At 38.8% G+C, this 18,878-nt stretch overlaps 1 protein-coding gene across 3 annotated transcripts in view; it reads left to right on the top strand.

The window, feature by feature from the left end:
• The window catches only part of PLPPR1 (phospholipid phosphatase related 1), a 127,901-nt gene that overhangs the window by 90,886 nt on the left and 18,137 nt on the right, over nucleotides 1–18,878 (top strand). For all 3 annotated transcript variants that reach the window (XM_062600097.1, XM_062600098.1, XM_062600099.1), the window contains 2 exons: nucleotides 5,315–5,503; nucleotides 15,245–15,377. In XM_062600097.1, coding sequence (XP_062456081.1) covers nucleotides 5,315–5,503; nucleotides 15,245–15,377 — 322 coding nt within the window. The remainder of the gene's footprint in view (nucleotides 1–5,314; nucleotides 5,504–15,244; nucleotides 15,378–18,878) is intronic.

The raw sequence follows: 18,878 nt of genomic DNA, 5'->3' as shown, positions 1-18,878 counted from the left end.
TTATGTAAGTGACAAAATACCTCAGTACACACAACAAAAAGAGGTTTTTGAGGTGGCCACAGGTCTATCTTACAGGACGTACACGTTGTGTGGCTAGAGGGAATTCTCAAAGCCTTTTTCTTTTCTTCCTCTTTCCTTTTCTTTCTCCCTTATTAAGTGCTTTAGAGAGTCTTCAGTGAAGGCTAATATAAAAGCTTTGCTTCCTGCTGTCAACTGTATTTTTACATTAGTCTCTGCCTTTTACAGCTTTATGCCCTTCTCCTAAATGGGGTGTGCCTCTTGCTTCCTTGATTGGGGAACAGTTGCCCCTTCTATCAATCCAAAAAAATGCTATTTCTCCGAAAAAGTTCCCCGTGGTGGTAGAGGGAACAGTGAAGTGCTTTGCAGTGAAGCGGGGAGGACTTTGTTCAATATGAAACTTCAGTCCCACTATCTGATTTTGCTATAGTTTTGTTTCCACAGTGCAGTGCCCTCTGACTCAGAGTGTTAAGGTGAAGATTTTTGGAAGTATCTGAAGGGCACTGGGATTATTGAGCCTAAATCATATAGTTTCCTATGAAAATCCATCTTGTTTCATATTCAGGACATAATCTTACACTAATACCTGATTAGGATTACCATCAAATAATTACTGATTGCCCAAAGGAGATTTCAAGCTTTGCCTCACATTTCTTGGACCTTTGAGAAAGGAATTTTTCCTATTGCAGAGAACTCCCACAACTCAGAGGAGTGAGAGTGTCCTAGGACAGGGAGGACTGCAAGAGCAAAATCAATGTGGGCTTCTACAGAGGCGCAGAGTTTAATGGTGTGGGGAAAAATGGATGTTAAGTGAGGTGCTCAAAATTAATCCAGTTAAATGACTGACTTTGAGAGAAAAGCACATACCAAGTGTTTGAATCAGCTTGATCAACTTGATCTAAAATCTGCTGAAACCTTTAAATTAAATGGGACTGGATTGGATACGTGATGCATTTGGTTAACTGCATCCTGAGTAAGCTTCTGCAGAATCAGGACCTGAGCATATATCATAGGGCTTTTTCATTTACAGATTATTGACTGAGACAGAAAAAAAAATGGTCCAGAGGAAAAGTAAATCTTGGCTCTGCCACAGGCTCCACTGTGACTTAAGGGCAGTCACTCCTCCTGCTTATATCACCCTCTGTAAAACAGTGATAAGAGCATTTTCTTATCTTACAGTGGAGAAGTAATGATAAACATTAAGGATTATGATGCACTTAAATACTGTGGTAATGGAGGCCATTAAGCACCTTCTTATTCACTGGCTGCTTTTCTAAATAGAATTACTGAGCGATTTTAATTTTTCTTAAGTAAACGCAAGGACATTAGTCAATAGGGATTAATCAGAAAAACATAGCAAAATGTCAATTTAAAACCACAACAGGTTTTCTCAACTATGTAACTTGATGTTCTGTATCTCTATCTTAAATTAACCTGCCTGCTGTTCTTCATTGCTTCCTTCAAAGACTATAAACCTGAAAATAAGCAGAAAAGGCAAAGCTATTGCTGGCTACCAGCTGTCTTTGACCACAAAAATCAGGGATTTCTACATTTGTGACTTCCTATCTTAGCTTTAGCAAAAAGGGGTGGCTGACTGAAATAGTGTTAAACATCTGTGGCCAGTAAGTTAAAAAACCCAAACCACAACTCTTGCCACAATAAATGGATATGAACTTATCCTCCAACTGACAAAGAAAAAAACATGTTCTTCTGTTTGCCTTTTGCTTTCCTCAGTTTTCTGTCTGAAAGATTTCTCTTCTTGTGAAATTTAGCAGGTAAATGAGCGAAAATACATTTTCACGGATCTAGTTATTTTTCAATGTTGGCCTAAAAGCCTCAGCAAACATTTGATCCATGTTCTGCTTTGACCAAGTAGACAGGCACACATGTGTTGCAGGTAGTGCTTTCAGACCAACTAACGGAACAAGCAAACACTGCATGTAGTAGAAAAGAGTTTCCAGAGAAGAGAAGGTTATGGTCCAGCTTTGCTGCTGGGATATGTTAAATGATACAGAATTGTGGTTTGGAAGCAGATTTGACAAGACACTGAAAAGGAAATAAAGGACTGTGCTTTTCATAGAGCAAAAGGGCTGTGTTAGCCCTTGTGAAATCTCTAAATCAATTCATCTTTAATTGATTTTGACTCATATCCTTCAATGTCCTAGACATGCGCTTTCAGTTACTTCCTTTTTCTGGAGCAAATGTCCCTAATCTAGATTTAAGCAACATGCAAAATACCTCATCATGTATTTGATATCCAAATTAAGTTACAATTATATATATGAACTCACGTTTTCACATTTAAGGAGTCATATTGTTTTTGAAGGAAACTCATTTTCATATTTCATTTTTACAGTTAAAGATACTTGATTTTTTTAAGGAAATTAGTAAAACTTTCTCATTTCCTCATTGGTGTTCACCCAAAATATACCAAGCAGATGCAACGTACAAAACAGACTCATAATGAACAGGAAAGAGTAAGCTAATAATGGTCATGATTGATCATGTATTAGGTGAAAGTGTTTTATCACTCTTTTTATTTTGGGATGGAGAGAAATTATGTCTATCTGTAGATCTGCAACATACTCATCACAAGAAGATTTCAAAGTTCCTGAGAACTTTCTGCTGCTTCTAAATCTTCACTATGAAATGCTAATGATAAGGCATAGGTCTGGAAAGCCAAAGAGAAAGAAAGCCCAAAGAGGACTGGGATCCTTTAGATCCCTCTGGGCTGTTCTGTGATTCCTTTGTAAAAGCTAATAATAAGTCAAGAACTGATTTTCTATGTATTTGTAAAAGAAGTTAAACTCTTTGTCCCACAGCCTACCTAAGTACCTTTGAGCCACAGGATACAGACCCTCTGCTCTCTGTTGCTCAGGTAGGGATTCGCAGGATGGTTCAGACCCTTGTGCTAATCAGCACAGTAATCTTCAAGGTTTTCCAGTTACTAGGGCAGACAGAGTTTTTTGCGGGAAGAGCCTGATCAGTTCATCTGAAGGCAGCTCCAGATCTGGGATAACAAAGTTCTGGAAGTGTTCGGACTTCTGGAGTTTGATCACTTGTAAAAGATCTGAGTTTTGAGATACACTGAAAATGATTAGTGTAACTGCAATTCCTTGCAGGGTAGTAGAGTTCAAAGTCTTGCATTTCAAAATTACTGAATCACCTACAGGAAGCAAAGCTTCAGAAAATAAATATTAAATTAATGTTTTATCACAGAATTGGTAAGGTTGGAAGGGACCTCTGGAGATCATCTAGTGCAACCCTCAAATGAGTGGCCTGTTTGTGGATCTAACCCATGACCTTGGCATTATTAGCACCATGCTCTGACCAGCTGAGCTAAGTTGTAGAATCACTCCAGTGTTGATATATTACATTTATACATCACAATAGGGGAAAGAGATGCATGTTTCTGGAAAATAATTGTGTGGATTCCTGCTTGCATAAGTTTTAAAAAGGAAGCTATGTGCTTTGTCTATATAATTTTCTCTCAGTTCCATAGATCTGTAACCAGCTGAAGTAGATATTTAAACCCATACAGCTAATTGATTTGACTAAAGGACATTAAATAATCCAAGCTACCTATATTTTCCAGCTATAGAATTAAACTACAGCCTTTAGAATCTGAGTGCAAAATGGTATTGCTAATTTTTAAGGTGATGAAATATAGGATCACTCAGCTTTGCTGAAGTCTATCTTCTACTTCCATCATTGATTTTTCTGGTTTCATGTTTTTTCTAATTTTGGTCCAGCATGTCACTCAAATATACCATAATTTGATGGCTGTCCTCTGTGTCATGATTTGGATGATGTCATGACTGGAGGAATGCATGAATAGCTTTTATGTTAATCTTTGATAAATATTGAACAAAATAATTTATTAAATGTTTATTCTTATCGTAATCTTGTAGAAAAGTTTTGATGTAAATAACTGTGAGGGAAAATAAGGTTTGATAAAGTAACTTGCATATGTGACAATTCTTGTAATGGTGGTAGGAAGCACTCTAAAAGGATTCTGAATCTGAGATTCTTTCTGTAGTTTTTGTAAGTAGTCGCATCAGTGCAAAGTGGAGGTAAAACAGTATCAGAACCAAAGCAAGGAAGACACCCAATCTATTAAATGGTGTGCATTAAAGGTATAAGGCATGCAACTTTTGCTTTTATCTGGCTCTGATCAAAAGTCAGCAGGAAGAGAGAATTTTGCAGAACATCTAATTGTACTAATTTCCAAAACAGTATTGCTATTTTTGAAAGTGATTAGGAATATAACAATATATTTCCTTTGCAGTCTGTGAGAGAGGAAACAAGAATGATGAATTAGTTTATCCACTTAATTTCGTGAGATGAGGTTTATGACAACCTTTGTGAAGTTGTTTTGAGATGTGTTGTTAAAGTACTGAAGGAAACTGACACAGACACTGACAACTTAAGTAGATTAAATGTGTATAAATTTAAAAATAAAAAAATAAAAAAATAAAGTTGATAGTTGAGGCTTTCCAGCCAGCCCATTAAGCTATTAATAAGCTATCAAAAGAAATATTCCTCATGATTTCTTGTGCATAAAGATGAAGAGCCAGATTCAAGCCAGGGTCTGTTTCAAAGGAGGTTGTGATGGAGCAGTCGGGCAGTGCAAAAGTTACCCCAGCCAGTTGTTTGGAGAGACAAGATTTCTGAAGAGAGTTCAGTAGAGCTTTCCTCTAAAGCAGCAGCTCCAAGAGGAGATGAGTGGCAGGGGATGGCTTTCCCTCCTGTGGGGTCTTTCTCTGAGCCGCAGAGGACTCCTCTGCATTAGCACTGTGTGCTCGTGCACCGGTGTGGATTTACAGCTGCAGCTGGGAAGCGTTCTGGCTTTAGGTTCCTCTACGCTTTGTGATAATCCTTCCCAGCTCCATACTGCTGTGCACAGGTTTTAGCTTGCTACTGTCAGTTCCTGCAGCGCAGCTCCTCGTCCTGCTAGTTTGCATTGATCATTGCTGCTGGTGACACTCACGTGCCCTTTGATAAAGTAGCTGTCAAACCTCCTGTCCCTCCACGAGCCCTGTTATGGACCGACTCCTATCCGAGACGTTCATTAGCATCGTCTGCCAAAAGGTTTATGTAACAGATGTTGTGAAGTGGACACACAGAAACACACACACAGACGCACGCTCACACGCACGCACACGCACCGATACTGCAAGGGCTGTCAGGGTGACGATGAAGGGAGGATGTTCTGTGGGACTAGAGCAGCTTGAAGGCACGGCTGCGTCCATGAAAAAGCAACTAATGTCTCTGTGTGACCATGCTCTATTTTCAGCTTGTCATCATGGCTGGGACTGTTCTGCTCGCCTACTACTTCGAATGCACTGACACTTTTCAGGTGCATATCCAAGGTTTCTTCTGTCAGGATGGCGATTTGATGAAACCATACCCGGGAACAGAGGATGAGAGCTTTATCTCCCCTCTTGTGCTGTACTGTGTGCTGGCTTCAACTCCGACAGCTATTGTAAGTAAAAGAAATTATCTGAATTCTTTGCTGTTGCTCTGCAATAGTAATAACCCTGATATATTTCTTTGTCCCCTTTCCTCCCTTTTCAGCTGTAATTGATTTGCACTTAGCTGGCTCTCTGTTTTGCTTTAGACCAGTATAATCTTCGTCAGTTATCTCCAGTGGTAATTATTCTGAGCTAATCACAATGAAAGGTTGAGGAGTAGAGCTTGTTAAGCCTGTCACAATAGCTCACTTACTTCAGTGATTAGTTGTGAATTGTGTAATTCCAGAAAGACCCAAATACAAAGATGATCTGTCACTGAAAATAAAATAATTAGGATAAAGCTAGAGTAAAACCTGGATAGGACATGCCACATATCCAGGTTTTTTGCTGCTATAGTAAGTGAACTACTAAAGGGCTTTAGCAAGCATAGATGAGCAGAAAGATGTCCAAGGTTAGCAAAATTATAAGTATTCTTTCCTCTTTATTTATAATCTTTATTTTTGACAGTCACATGTTTTTAACTTTCTCAGGTTGGTTTTCTTTACTAGCATATAAAAGAGCTACAATGTAGCTGTTCCAGCAGGTTAAAATAAATATTCATTTATCTGAATACATACAATTCTGAACAGATTATTGCAGTCATTGATTAACAAAACATTGGCCTTCTCCCCTTTTCTGTACAGACAGTTTAAAATTTCACCAACAGCCAGAGATTCTGCAATTGCAATTACATTGATACATGCTTATCAGACTGTGTCTTTCTCTACTTTGTTATCTTCCATTTCTTTCTCTTTTTTCTTTGTTATCTTTGCTATTTCTTTCCTAACTTTACTTTGCTGTCCTTTCAAAAGTTGATTAAAGCTGTGCATGATGTATTTAATTCTGATAAGTAGATGCTGCACAAAAGGGACATAGTCCATTATAAGTTTTTGTCGGCAGTAGTATTGATGCATGAAGCTGTAACACAAAAAATGATAAGAAATGTCAAAGGGATCTACAAAAGAGGCTACAGGTTTTTGACATAAGACACCTTCTGAAAATGTACTTATGAAAATTCTCTGCAGTAGCAATTTTATTTTCAGTAGTGAAACTCAGTTGAATGTTAAGATATGTTCATCTTTGCTTCATGCTGCCCTGATACAGGATTTGCAAATAAAAAAAGAAATTTTTCCTACTAAAAAAGATAGGGGAGTTTGAATGTCATTACCATTTCTAGATGGAATATTACTGAAAATAGGAAACAATTTGTGCCTTGTTTTAGTGATATGGCATTGAGTTGACAAGTAGTAATAAGAATGTTTTGATCTTGTGTTTAAAACCTTGCTCTGGCAAAGTTTGCTGCAAACTTTTCAGGTTTTTCTCCACGCAGCATGGATCACCTCTCCTCAATGGATCAAAATTTTCTTTCCTTTCAGTGGCCTAAGGAGGATTTTCCTTAGTTACTCTTATTTACGAAAAAATGGGTTGGAGTCATCTTTGGAACATGATGATAGTAGTCTCTGCCCCTGGGAGATGTTTTTGTAGTTCCCACAGCCTTTGTTAACACAGGAAATAAAAGATGAGAGAGAACACAAAATAATGTTTTTGGGACACAGAGACCTTCATGCTAGTGCTGCGTTGGGCTGATGTGTCTGTGTTGTCCATTGCAGTCTGTATCAGCCTGAGCCCAGCACCAGAGAAATCACATTTGTCTGGTGCTGGACCCAAGCTAGTAAGTGTTTTCTCTTGGAGTATGTGCTACTGTTACTGAAAATGACTGTAACTGAAGCTATACAGCTTCATTCTAGAGAAGTTATCAGGGGCAATACTGGGCTCTGTACATCATGGTTCACTGCCATCTGTACAAAGGTGCTCAAGCCAAGTCAAGTCAAGGTTAGTGCCAGTCCTTCTTTAGAGTGTCTTTTTACTCTTAGGTGAGGTGGTTGTTGTTGTTCTGATTCTTTTGGCTCATGAATTACAGTGGAAGGAGTTCAGTAAACACAGACCAACCTGCAAACCATAAACAGCTATCTCCTTCTTTCCAACGAATACTGCCTGCTCTGGAGATCCTGGTCAGTTTCTAAAATAAATTGATTGATTTGACTAAGAGGGACAGTGGCTCTATTTGATTTATCTGTTGTTTTATTCTGCCACTGCTCTAGCACCTTGTGGCATGAGGGGAATAATTATTTTTAGGGAGAAGGGAAGAAGCCTAGCAGCAGTGGTTCTAGTTAATAGTTTTTTGGAGCTGTAGAAAATCATCCAGGAGTTTGTGCAAGCCCACTTTGATGAGAGATTATTCATGGACGGCAGACAAGCAGCCTTTAAGTGCAGTCCTGTGAGAAAGTTTGAGGAGGGCTCTAAACCCTGATTTCAGCACAGCTATGAGGTGTTATAGTATTTGAAAACCAAAGGGGATCATCTTTATGAATTTTGGAAAATCTTCATGTCTCAGGTATTTGGCTAAACAGTTTTTTTCTGCTGCACTACGTAGTTAATCAACATACTTAAGAATTACAGAAGTCTTTTGGTGCTCTAGATGATAACCCTTTAGTCTCTGATAAAAAGAGGTTCTTGTGAAGGAAAATGCTTGAATCTTATGGTGACACCATAAGCCTGTCTCCATTCTGTGAAATGCATTTTTTTATCAAATGTTCTGTTGAGTAGAATTAGCAACTTTCCTGCAAAGTAGTGGGGAAGTGATGAATTAAGTGGTAAATTGCACCTAAGTAAGGACAAACCTGTTTTTCTTTGCAAAGAAACAACTAGCCATTTTATTTCTGGTTTAGGGATTTGTCCTCTTAAGCGTGCATTGTAAAACTTGATTAATATATTTTTCCATTAGCCCTGGTAGAAACGAAAAGTTCCTAGAATCGTTGTCTCTGTTTTAGAATCAAATTGTAGTTGTTTGTAGGTTCTGGCACCACATGAAGTTTCGCAAGATATGTTAGGTTTTACTTTCATCTCAGGTAAATTGTGCCAGCCGTGCTGACAGTAGTGGACGTTGATTACTGAACAACTGCTAAGTTTCCAGCCTTTCTCTTTTCACATGGAGGTGGGTTTCTAAATGCTTTCAGGTCATCTCATGATAAAGAGTTAAGCTGTGTCCTTGGCAAAATGGGGTGCATAGGAGTGAGGTAAAGCTGTGCAATTGTTTATATTCTGGTGTTTCCCTTCTGGAAACTAATAAATAGATCTTGCTGTTTGTTACAGCACTTTCAGGCACTTTCAGTGTCAAGGTCTTACAGAGCTTTCATCAAGGTCCTATTAACATGCCACTTTCTGTGGAACCGTGCGAAGACAGGAAAATTTCCCCTCTTGATTTTACTGAAATTCTGGAACTTAATTATTTCAGACAATTTTCTCACAACAAATTGTGTTTGTGCAGAGTGATAAGGCAATTATTGTTTGAGGGCAGACTGGAATGTCAATTGTGGATTGCGGGTCTTTTGTCTTGGAGGAAATAAGTGAAATCAGTTTCTCTTTTCTGGAAAAAGTGCTTTATAAAACAGTTCTTTGTTATTGTTTTCACTGAAAAGAAAAAAAACAGAACGAAGTAATAAATAATTGAATGTAAGTTTGGGTTTTGTTCTCAGCAGATTGTGAGTGAGTTTACTCTGCAATGTTTAATTGAAATATCTGCTTAATTTCTTCATGTAGTTTTACAAAATATAACACTGATTCCTGTGGGCAACAAAAGACCTGTATAAATGATGAAAAAGAGGAAAGAGTACGTGAGAAAAATCTCATCTGATCTCCTAGCCATCAGCCAGGCAGCCTTGGATCAGTGCCTGCCTACAGTTCACAGAAATACTCTGTTTTGGGGAGGGTATTAAGTCAGACCTCTGCGATTACTTGTATCCTAAGGTGTCTTTTTCAATGTGAGTATGTATAAGGCAAACAGAGCACGAGGAAAAGGAAAAAGAAGAAGATTATGTTGCTTGATGTTTGCTGCCCAGACTTGACAATAGAGTCTCAGCTGCACGATGGTCAATATTTGGCACTGCGGGTGGAAGATAGGAAGGCTGATAAAAACCGTTGAAGATACACTCAGGAGGGTCCTGAGATTTAAGGAAATTAAGGAACTGGAAACAGTGAGAGAAATTCAATGTGGACTACATTCCCTTTGTGGGATTATAGAGAAGATAGAGCCACACTGCTGAAAGAGTAGGAGGCTGCACTTGTGCAGTGGACACAAATTGCAAAAAAAAAAAAAAAAAAAAAAAAAGAAAAAAAAATGATTAGGATAAGGAAGAGTTAGCTTTTTAAAATGACAGTAGTCAAACAGCAAAAACCCCAAGAGGCTGTGGGATCTCCATCCCTGAAGACATTCAAAATGAGACTGTTCTACCTGATCTAAATTGGCTCTGCTTTGATTAGGGGTTGAATTGGAGAATTCTGGGGCTCCTTCCCATCTAAATCGCTTTAGGATTCTATGCACTGTATTTTGTGGTGCTTGTGAAAGTCTTCTGCTGCTTACCTGGTGATGAAGGAATGGAGCCATGAACTTCTGTGTAGCATCTGGAGAGCATCTCTCTGCTGAGAGGTAGCTGTGTGAATGCAAGTCCTGAGATAAACCATGATGCAAAAAGGCAGAACGACTTTGGGCCCAGTGCAAGGCAATGCCAATGAAACACAGGCTGAAGGTCTTTGCAAAGGTCATTTTTCAGTGGACAGGCCAGCTCACAGAGCCTTGCTTAATAGGGTGGGCTTTCCCCAAGGAGAGCTATTGTGCAGAGTCATTTTGAAACTTGCTATTTGGGATTGAGAGCCCCAAGACCTTCAGTTGTTCATATTCCCTTCTGCACTGCTCTTGAAGTATTACGTGCAGCTTGTTTCACAGCCAGTGTCCTCCACCTATTTTCTTTTCCCCTTTGCTGGAGCATGAGCACTTCTGTCTTGAATAACTTAGTTCTGTTCATGACGTTCACTGTAGTCAATGTGACTACATAGATTCTTACAGACAGTTCAGGAAACATCATACAGCTTGCTGAAACCAGTCTAGATCTGAGGGTAAATATGTGAAACTCAGGAGATCTGAGTTCAGAGGGTTTTTTGCTGCTGGGGATTTTCCTGTGGGAGAGCATGTCTCTATATGCAGTTTCCATCTATAAATGGTATTAATAGGGATTTACTGTTTCACAAGGATGCTACTGGAGCAAATATTAAGAGATTTTAGGGCAATCTAAACTTTATGCATACAAAAGGCAGATATAACCTGGCAGTATTTCATTAATATTAATAATTCTTATTAACATGGGGTCACCTTCCTCTTGTTACAATCAGAAATGCAATCACTTATGTCTTTTTTGGGGGGGAGAGGGAGGAACAGTGAAAGGCTGCTGATTCACAGTCAAGACTTGAGGGAACCCAGAATGAGGGTCTGCCCAACTCTGCTCCCAGAATCTGTCCTGTGAATCATGGCTGACACTTCTCCTTTATTTGCACGGAAAATCATATTGGAACATTGTATCTTGTGACAAGCCAGTTTGTGCATAAGAGAAACCAGGTACTGTACTCACTGGAGTTTGTAGAAATGTGGCTAAGCAGAAAGATTTTTGTTGCCAGAAGAGACATAAGGCAAGGCATGCCAAGGGAGTAAAGCAGGAGTGAAGCCCTCAGCTTTGCAAGAAGATTTGTTTGACGTGAGGTACAAAGTTGATGTCCTGGTTAAAAGAACCGAGTAGAGTTGAAGAAATGAACATGGGCCCCATCCTTGGCTGTACCAAAAGGACCATCAAGGAATTCCTTTCCTGAAGTCGGTAAAACCATTCAAGGCTTCCTCCTAACTTTACCCAACACCACACAGCTGCTGCAGGAGGGTTGCTCCAGGTGGCTACTCTTGTGAAACTCTTCTTTCAGTCTTATCCCAGATTTCTTACTGGCTATTTTTTTTCTTAATTTATCCTAATAGAAACAGCTCTTCTTGACCTTTATTCACAGACTATTTATAGAGAGCAGTTGTGTAAAGAATGATTTAACACGGAGACTGTGAGCGCATCCAAATGTATTGCAAAAAAAGATTTTAAAAAAGTTAATAATAAAAACCTCTATTTCCCCTTAAAAATAGCAGCTATGCTGTTTTGTTGACTAATAATTAATGAAACAAATTAACAAACTGTAATATGTAGAGCAGTTCAGGGAAAGCTGAGTGCTCATACTGTGCTCAGAACATGAAGGGGGAAGATGTAATATTTCATATTTGAAGGATGTAAAGTCACAACTTGGAGGATATTATTTCCTAACTATATCTATTAAAATTGAAATCTATCATGGACAAAGCCCTGTTGATGAGGGAAATGAGAGAATTCATTTTGTCAAATATTTTGCTAATATAGAATCAGAAAAACAAGAATATGACCAGCAGAGATTTTTGAGAGCTGAAGATTGAGGATCAAGTATTTGGTAACACTGCTGGTAATAGAATGGTTGGGATAGATGAAGAAGAGTTTTCTTGCTGGACAGGTTAAATTCAGCAAGAAAAAATAACTGCTGGGAAGTATCTCTAGTTCATAGTGGGCTTTTAAGACACAACCATAGTACTTGTACCTAATACTATTACTAAGAGAAATATGAGTAAAAAGTCCGAACAGCATAACCTCAGAGGAGTTGAGCTGCTTTTGCACTCATGAAAATGAGATCAAAATTGCATCCAGTGACCACCCGATACTAAATCTGTTTTTCTGTGGCAAACATCACATCAGACTGTGGATCATCTCTGTTTTTAACACTGAATGAAAAGCTTCCAGTGCTTCCAGTGCAATTTTCTTGTCATTTCTACTACTTAATTAAGCTAGGACGATCCAGAAGTTCACAAACCTTGCATTTTTTTCCTAAAGAAGTAGAAGTAATTTTTTTCCACCCATAACTGTGTATCTATATTTAGATTTCAGATTTGGGGCTGAATTGTAGCAATTCCTGGTTGCTAATTCTGTTCTGGCAGGGGCTCAGGCACTTAATAGAGTCAGTGATTGATTTCAGGGAGGCCAGCTGGAGAACTTGGCTGGACATGGACACTGCGCATGCAGAATCATCAGGTTTAAAATTAGGAAAGTCAAGGGAGTTACTCTGCTTCAAAAATGCCTGGAGAGAAAAAAATCAGTTCTTTAGGGGGCTATTCACATCCCATTCATTTTTTGCACAGATAGATAGATTAGCTATCTGGGCACCTCAGAAGTAGGTGCCCAGGCTCGCCATTAACTTCCAGAGAGCAGTTCAAGGCCTTAAATTATTTTCTAGAGCCCATGTTAAAGGTACGGGAAAACAGAACTCTCAGACTCAGACAATTAAATTCATTGTCACTCTTAGGACCCCATGAATAATACAGTCTGTGTTGAGTGATCTTATGTCACCTCACAATACACTTAAAGGCTATTTAAGCCAAAGGGATTGTTCACATAACAAAAAATCACATTTTGATCTGCTATGCTGGAGGAAATCTAGGATAAAAATCTAGGATAGCTCTGTTTAAGTCTGTGGAATGGAATTGAACAGATTTATACCATGGCACCATTTACCCATAAATTTAATAGATGGAACTAATCCACCTATATGAGAGTTGCTCAGAATACGTCAGACAATAAAATTCAAAAAGATGAGAGTGGAAACCAAAAAATCTTTTAGTTAATTTCTAGTGTAAAGGCACTTTAAAATAAATTTTCTTTTAAGGAGGACTATGAGTATGCCTTTTATCTAACTATCTCTTGCTTGAAAAGTTTGGGAGTTTTTATATCCACCAACTCATGTCTTCTCAAAACAGAATTTCTTCAGGGTGTGAAATAGTTCTCAAAGATCATGCACAGCCCCTAGCAGACAGTGGGCCAAAGCATTAATTCAAACTTCTGAGTATTATCATAACTCAGATAATAAATGGTTTGAAGTAAAGTAACACTTTTAAAATGCTTTTGTGCAGATGGTCTTTTTCTTAATTCCCACCCCCATAGTTAGTGAGCTGAGCTTATCAAATTGCTTGCCAGTTCTGTTAAGAGCAGATGGAATGAAACAGGATAAAGGCAATATTTCAGTGAGGCTCCCAGCATTGGCTCCTACCCCGAGATGCCATTATCGACATACATTTTACAACTCCACATCTCTGGCCATCAGTGGTTAGAATTATTATGAGGTTGAGCATACTTGACTTGAATGCCAATAATCAATAAGAATGCTTATCCAGCTTAATAAGAATAAATTGTTGCCCTTGAAACAGCATATCATTGCAACATTCAAAGTAAACTAGGAATATTTCTTTGGTATTTATACTAACTCTATGTGTGTGTATGTGTGCATGCGCATGCGCATGCACATGTGCACACATTTTTTTATGTCTTTCTTTGACCTTTCCCTAACAATATGAAATTTGCTTCTAAGTCTTCTTATAATGCAGTTAAATGAATTCTATAGAATATTTCCCTTTTAAAAGCTCATTTCTTCCACTTCAGGCTAGCTTCTTTTTCTATAGAATTTCATTTCAAACTCTGTCTTTCTAAAGTACACAGTCTTCCTCTCTGAAGCATGCTGACAAAACGTAACAGATGGGATTTTTGAAGTGCCCACTCACAGTGGGCCATCACTGCCTCTAAAGCCTGTGATCAAATCTTCTCTGGCTTTAGATAGGGCAGATATCTGACTTTATGCAATACAGTTAAACCAATTCTGAGTGCTTAGGAACTCCTCATCCTATTCATATGAGAATCATTTATTATACTGCACAGAAAGAATAAATGTTCTCATCAAAATACTTTGTATAGTACATAAATACGGCTAATGTCAAAATCAATGGATCCCTGAATTCTTACATGTCAATGTTTTAATCAACAAAATAGGCTATTTAGTAAAAACATGCCAGGAACCATCTCTGGCCCTCAGACTGGTTTGCATGCTTAACCCATGGCTCACTGACTAAACTTTTTCTGATGAAAAAAATCATGGCTACATCTAACTTCCCATGTGGAAATTGTCCCAAGAATTTTCTAGGAGACTGTTGTCACCAAGCCTGTGTATGCTGGTGGCCATGCTGACAGTGTAATGGTAAGGATGACTGTTTAACAGTGCTGCGCCCATACTCAGGCACTTTTTAGTTTAGTAGTGTAGATGTAGCCTGTCAAATTTTGACCTCCAAAATGTTTAGTTAACTGGCTCAAAAAAGCTTCATGACTTTAGACCAGCTGAACGGATTGCAAACATGTCCTTCAACTGAATTTCTTTTCAAAGTTAGCTGGAGCTCTGTACACTGGTTGGCAGCCTCAGAAGAGTGTAAATTTGAGAAGACATGGAGGAGAGCTGAAATATTAATCTTTAAAGATGATCTGTCCCCAGATTGCTGAGACTTGCTGATAAAATATTGGGATGGATGTCTGCAGGACTACTTTCCAGTTTCCTGGATAGATAGAAACCTTCCATTTCTAAAGTGTATCCTAGCAGCAAATTTTAAATATTAATAGCTTGACATGACAAATTCCTTGCTAATCGTGGTAAAAATAGAAGCCTGTATGTGCCACAGTAACGATAAAGCTTTTTTTGTTCTCCATATCCCAGGAGTTAGTTTGAGAATGTTTGCTTTGGCTTGCTACTGAGTGTGAGAATGGCAGACCTTCTTCTTGGCTGGGAGCCTGGTTTATATTACTTCATCCTGAGTGAATAAATGCAGCTTTGGTATGGAAATTCAATGTCCCAGAGACACACTTGTGTATAGTAGTTTCTGTGGACTGAAATTGGACATCCATGTTTTAATATTTGTTCATGCTGTTTTTAACCTTCTGTTTCTTTCTTGACAGATTTTTATTGGTGAAATATCTATGTATTTCATAAAGTCAACTCGAGAAACTCTAATTATTCAAGAGAAAACTATTTTGACTGGAGAGTGCTGTTACCTGAACCCATTGCTTCGAAGAATAATACGTTTTATAGGTAAGCATCTTCAAGCACAATGAAGTTGGTCCCTGTTTTCACAAAAACAGAGCAAAAGATCCTAATGAGCTGCAGCACAAAATGAATTAAGCTGTGAAATCTTTGCAGGCGTCTTCCACCTTAGAGGGATAGTCCCCCTCGAGATTTGCAAGGTAATGTTTGAAATGTGCCATATCATGCTATGTGGAGCTGGTTTATATCCTATTCTGCTGGGCTTAATGCTTCTTCAGGACCCTGGAAGAAAGATTATTCTGACCAAATCCTTATATGAATATCTCCATCACTGTAATTCTGCATAAACTATGCATTTCTTTTACAAATCTGTACTCAGCAGCCTATATCTTTGGTATTTTTCTGTTCAATTCTAATTTTAACATCTGAAATACCAGCCCATAATGTTCAGTTTAGCATAGTGTAAAAAATTGTGAGCTCACAGTGGAATAAAATTCTTATTTTTATTCTAATTGTTTTTGTTGTTGTTGTTAGAAACTTTATTGGGTTAATTGATGAGAAACTAGTGAAGAAAATCTGTCAATAAATTTTTTGGAGGTTGATGTATATGAACCTTACAAAGCTATGCCTTTTTCACAAAGCTTGATTAATGGAAAAATGACTACAAGATCTCTCTGAGGCACCATCTCAGGATTCTTTCAAATTGGGGAGAGGAACAGCATTACAGCATGTGGTACTTGTGTGGCACTGATGGAGAATGTGGTTATTCCCTTAGGACTTCCCAATTCACAGCCTTTTAAGGCTGGCCAGACCTCATGCCTGGGTGTTTAGAAATAAGGAGCACTGTTTGCTTTTTTGCTGCTTGTCTTTAGCAACAGGGTGAGAAGAGGGCAGCTCTGAACAGCACGTGAAAGTGACTCTGACTTAATTCCTTTTCGTTCGTTCACGAGAGGACTTGAGTTGGTGCTTGTAGTGAGATGGATTAGCCCATTGCTGGCATAAGCCAGAGGTAAATGTTGTTCCCCACTGACCAGGAAGAGCTTTTATTCACAGAGAGTCACGGCACCTCCCTCCCTGTTCACTCTTAGACTTGTGGCATCCTTGCATACTGCCCATCATGGAGAACTGTGCCTGAAGTCACAGTCTCAGATAAAAAAAAAAACAACTGAACTGAAAAGTTTAAAATAGCTGGATATCCTCTTCCCCGTCACTGCTGAATTCCTGAGTTTTATCTGGAAAAGAAAGGGCTAGTGTGACTACAGCGAGGGTTGTATTGCTCCCATCAATCCTGCTTGCAGGCAGGAAGCCTTACACAGAGCATGGGGTTCGACAACACCTTACCCACTATGAAGTTTCTCATCTTCAGCAGATTTATCGTGCAGGGAAGGAATAGGCACAGTCTTTTTTCTCCTCCCTTTTTCTTCACGACTCTGTGTGGTAGAGGGACACTGACAACACCAAAGGGGAGGAAGAACAAGCAAACCATAGGGGCCAAGCCCCTGCAAGAGAGTCATCTTCATGCTCCCCGCTGAGCACAGAGGGATAACTTCTGATTCCAGCATGCTCTGGGAGCAGAGACAAACCACCCACGGTCCATTACTCAGACCTGGTCTGAAAATAAAAGACACTGGAACATAATTGAAAATAAAATACCCTTGAACTTCACATAACCTCTGTGATATATTGATGGATAGTAAACTGCTATTAAGAGGGAAGCAGGGCACCGGAATCCACTTGGCCACTCGGGGCTTTTTGGCTGTTCCAGCACATTCAGCATGTTACAAAGTCCTAATCAAATACTTTCGCCTGCAGGGTCAGCACTAAAAGAGCTTAGACCCAGGAGGCTAAGCATTTGCTGTGTATGTTTTCTCATAGATATCTCTTTCTGTTCTGATTTTATTTTAATGAGCTTTAATCTTAAGCATTCGTGTTCTTCTAGTGGAAGAAGAGGGGGCAGCAATGATATAGTGGACCCTCAGAGAGTAACAAAATATGAACCTTGCTAGAGAAATCAATCCTGATTCTGCAGTTTTATTTACCTTCCGGAGAGAAAGGAAGTTAACCTTATTAGAAATGGCTTAAAATGTCAGTCTTGTTTTAAACTACACTGATCTTTTGTTTGCCTTTTCTAGGCCTGAAACTTTCTCCCTACTTGTGCAGTAAAATGAGACAAGTAGAATTTATTGAAAAGTGATTAATTAGAAGAATTAAAAACAACCGCACTTTTTTTGTGTTGAAACTGCAAATGCATTTTGAAGACTTAACCTAGATTGATCATCTGTAGCTGATCAGGAATATTAGCTTCACATAGTTGCTTGTTCCAAAAACCCAGAGGATAGCTGGATACTTGTTTGTGGAGAGACTAGCAGGTTGCTCATACCTGCATTCCCGTGCATATATCTACCATTGCTAAACATGAGGGCTGTAAGTTACAGAATTGTTTAAGCAGTTTCTCTCCCCAGAAGAGCCTAGCAAGCAGTCTGGTTTGTTGCAAGGAAGGTTTCTGCCAATCTAGCCTTGGCACCAACTGCTTGCAATGCTCACTTCTGTAAATCTCTTTTCATGTGGACAAGGGTCTTAAGTGAGTACTTGAAAAGAGTAGGAGTTGAATTCCTTGGAATACTGCTTTATCTCATCAGTCATCATAGTTGATGTTAGGAGGATAATTACAAAGAGATGAAGGCATATCATAGAATACCTTTGAGGCCTCTTTCCCCAACTTCGGAAGGCAAAGATGCTTCTTGTCCATCCATGACTCTAACCAGAGATGCTAGGAGAAAGAGTATTTTAAAGGTGATGATCTAACTGTGCTTTACATACAACAGGCAGAAAGTTATAACTGTTTCTTTGAATGTTCACTCTCTTCCCTTTCTAAGGTAGAGAAGTAAAAAGAGAAATTCCAAATTTCTCTTTACCAAAAAGGTAAACATCATTGTTATATAATCTCCATGGGATCTGTTGGGTTTGATTGACAGGCATGAGCCTTTTCCTCTCTTGCTTTCTCTTCATGTTTATAGATCAAGGCTGTTTTTGCACTCTAATACTGATGCAAAGAATTAAGCAAACCCCCAAACTGGTAACTCTCCTGGAGTGCTGACAGTCCTTCTTTTTACTCGTTTTCTTAGCTTGCCTACTATGCCTGCTTTTAATTCACTCCTTATTTTCCTCAAGCCTTCAGCAGTGATCTAACCTTCTTACCTTAGCAAGCTTCTAAAGTTCTCCTTTCCTAAGTTTAATGAGGATTTTGGAGGTGGATCTTTGCCTTAGATTCCTACCTGGTTCTTTGTCCATGAAAGGTGATCCAAAATTTCTTCTTTCTTCCCAGCCCAGATACAGGTTCTACATCATGGTAGACAGTTTCATTTGTGGCAGAGGATTGTGTCTCAGCTTGACTCAGTATATATCAAATCCTTTACTATAGCCCAAATAGGTGAGATCTGCTATGTACCTTTTATCAGGGAAAAAAGCTGGCATAGCCTGGAAATAGCAGTCTTCATCATGTGTTGTAATTTCTCCCATTTTTCCTCTATCTTTTATAACTCTTTCCAC

The sequence above is a fragment of the Rhea pennata genome, chromosome Z (genome assembly GCF_028389875.1).
Source record: "Rhea pennata isolate bPtePen1 chromosome Z, bPtePen1.pri, whole genome shotgun sequence".
Classification (NCBI taxonomy): Eukaryota; Metazoa; Chordata; class Aves; order Rheiformes; family Rheidae; genus Rhea; species Rhea pennata.
The sequence above is the reverse complement of the archived record's forward strand: the minus strand, read 5'-3'. Positions and strand labels throughout refer to the sequence as shown.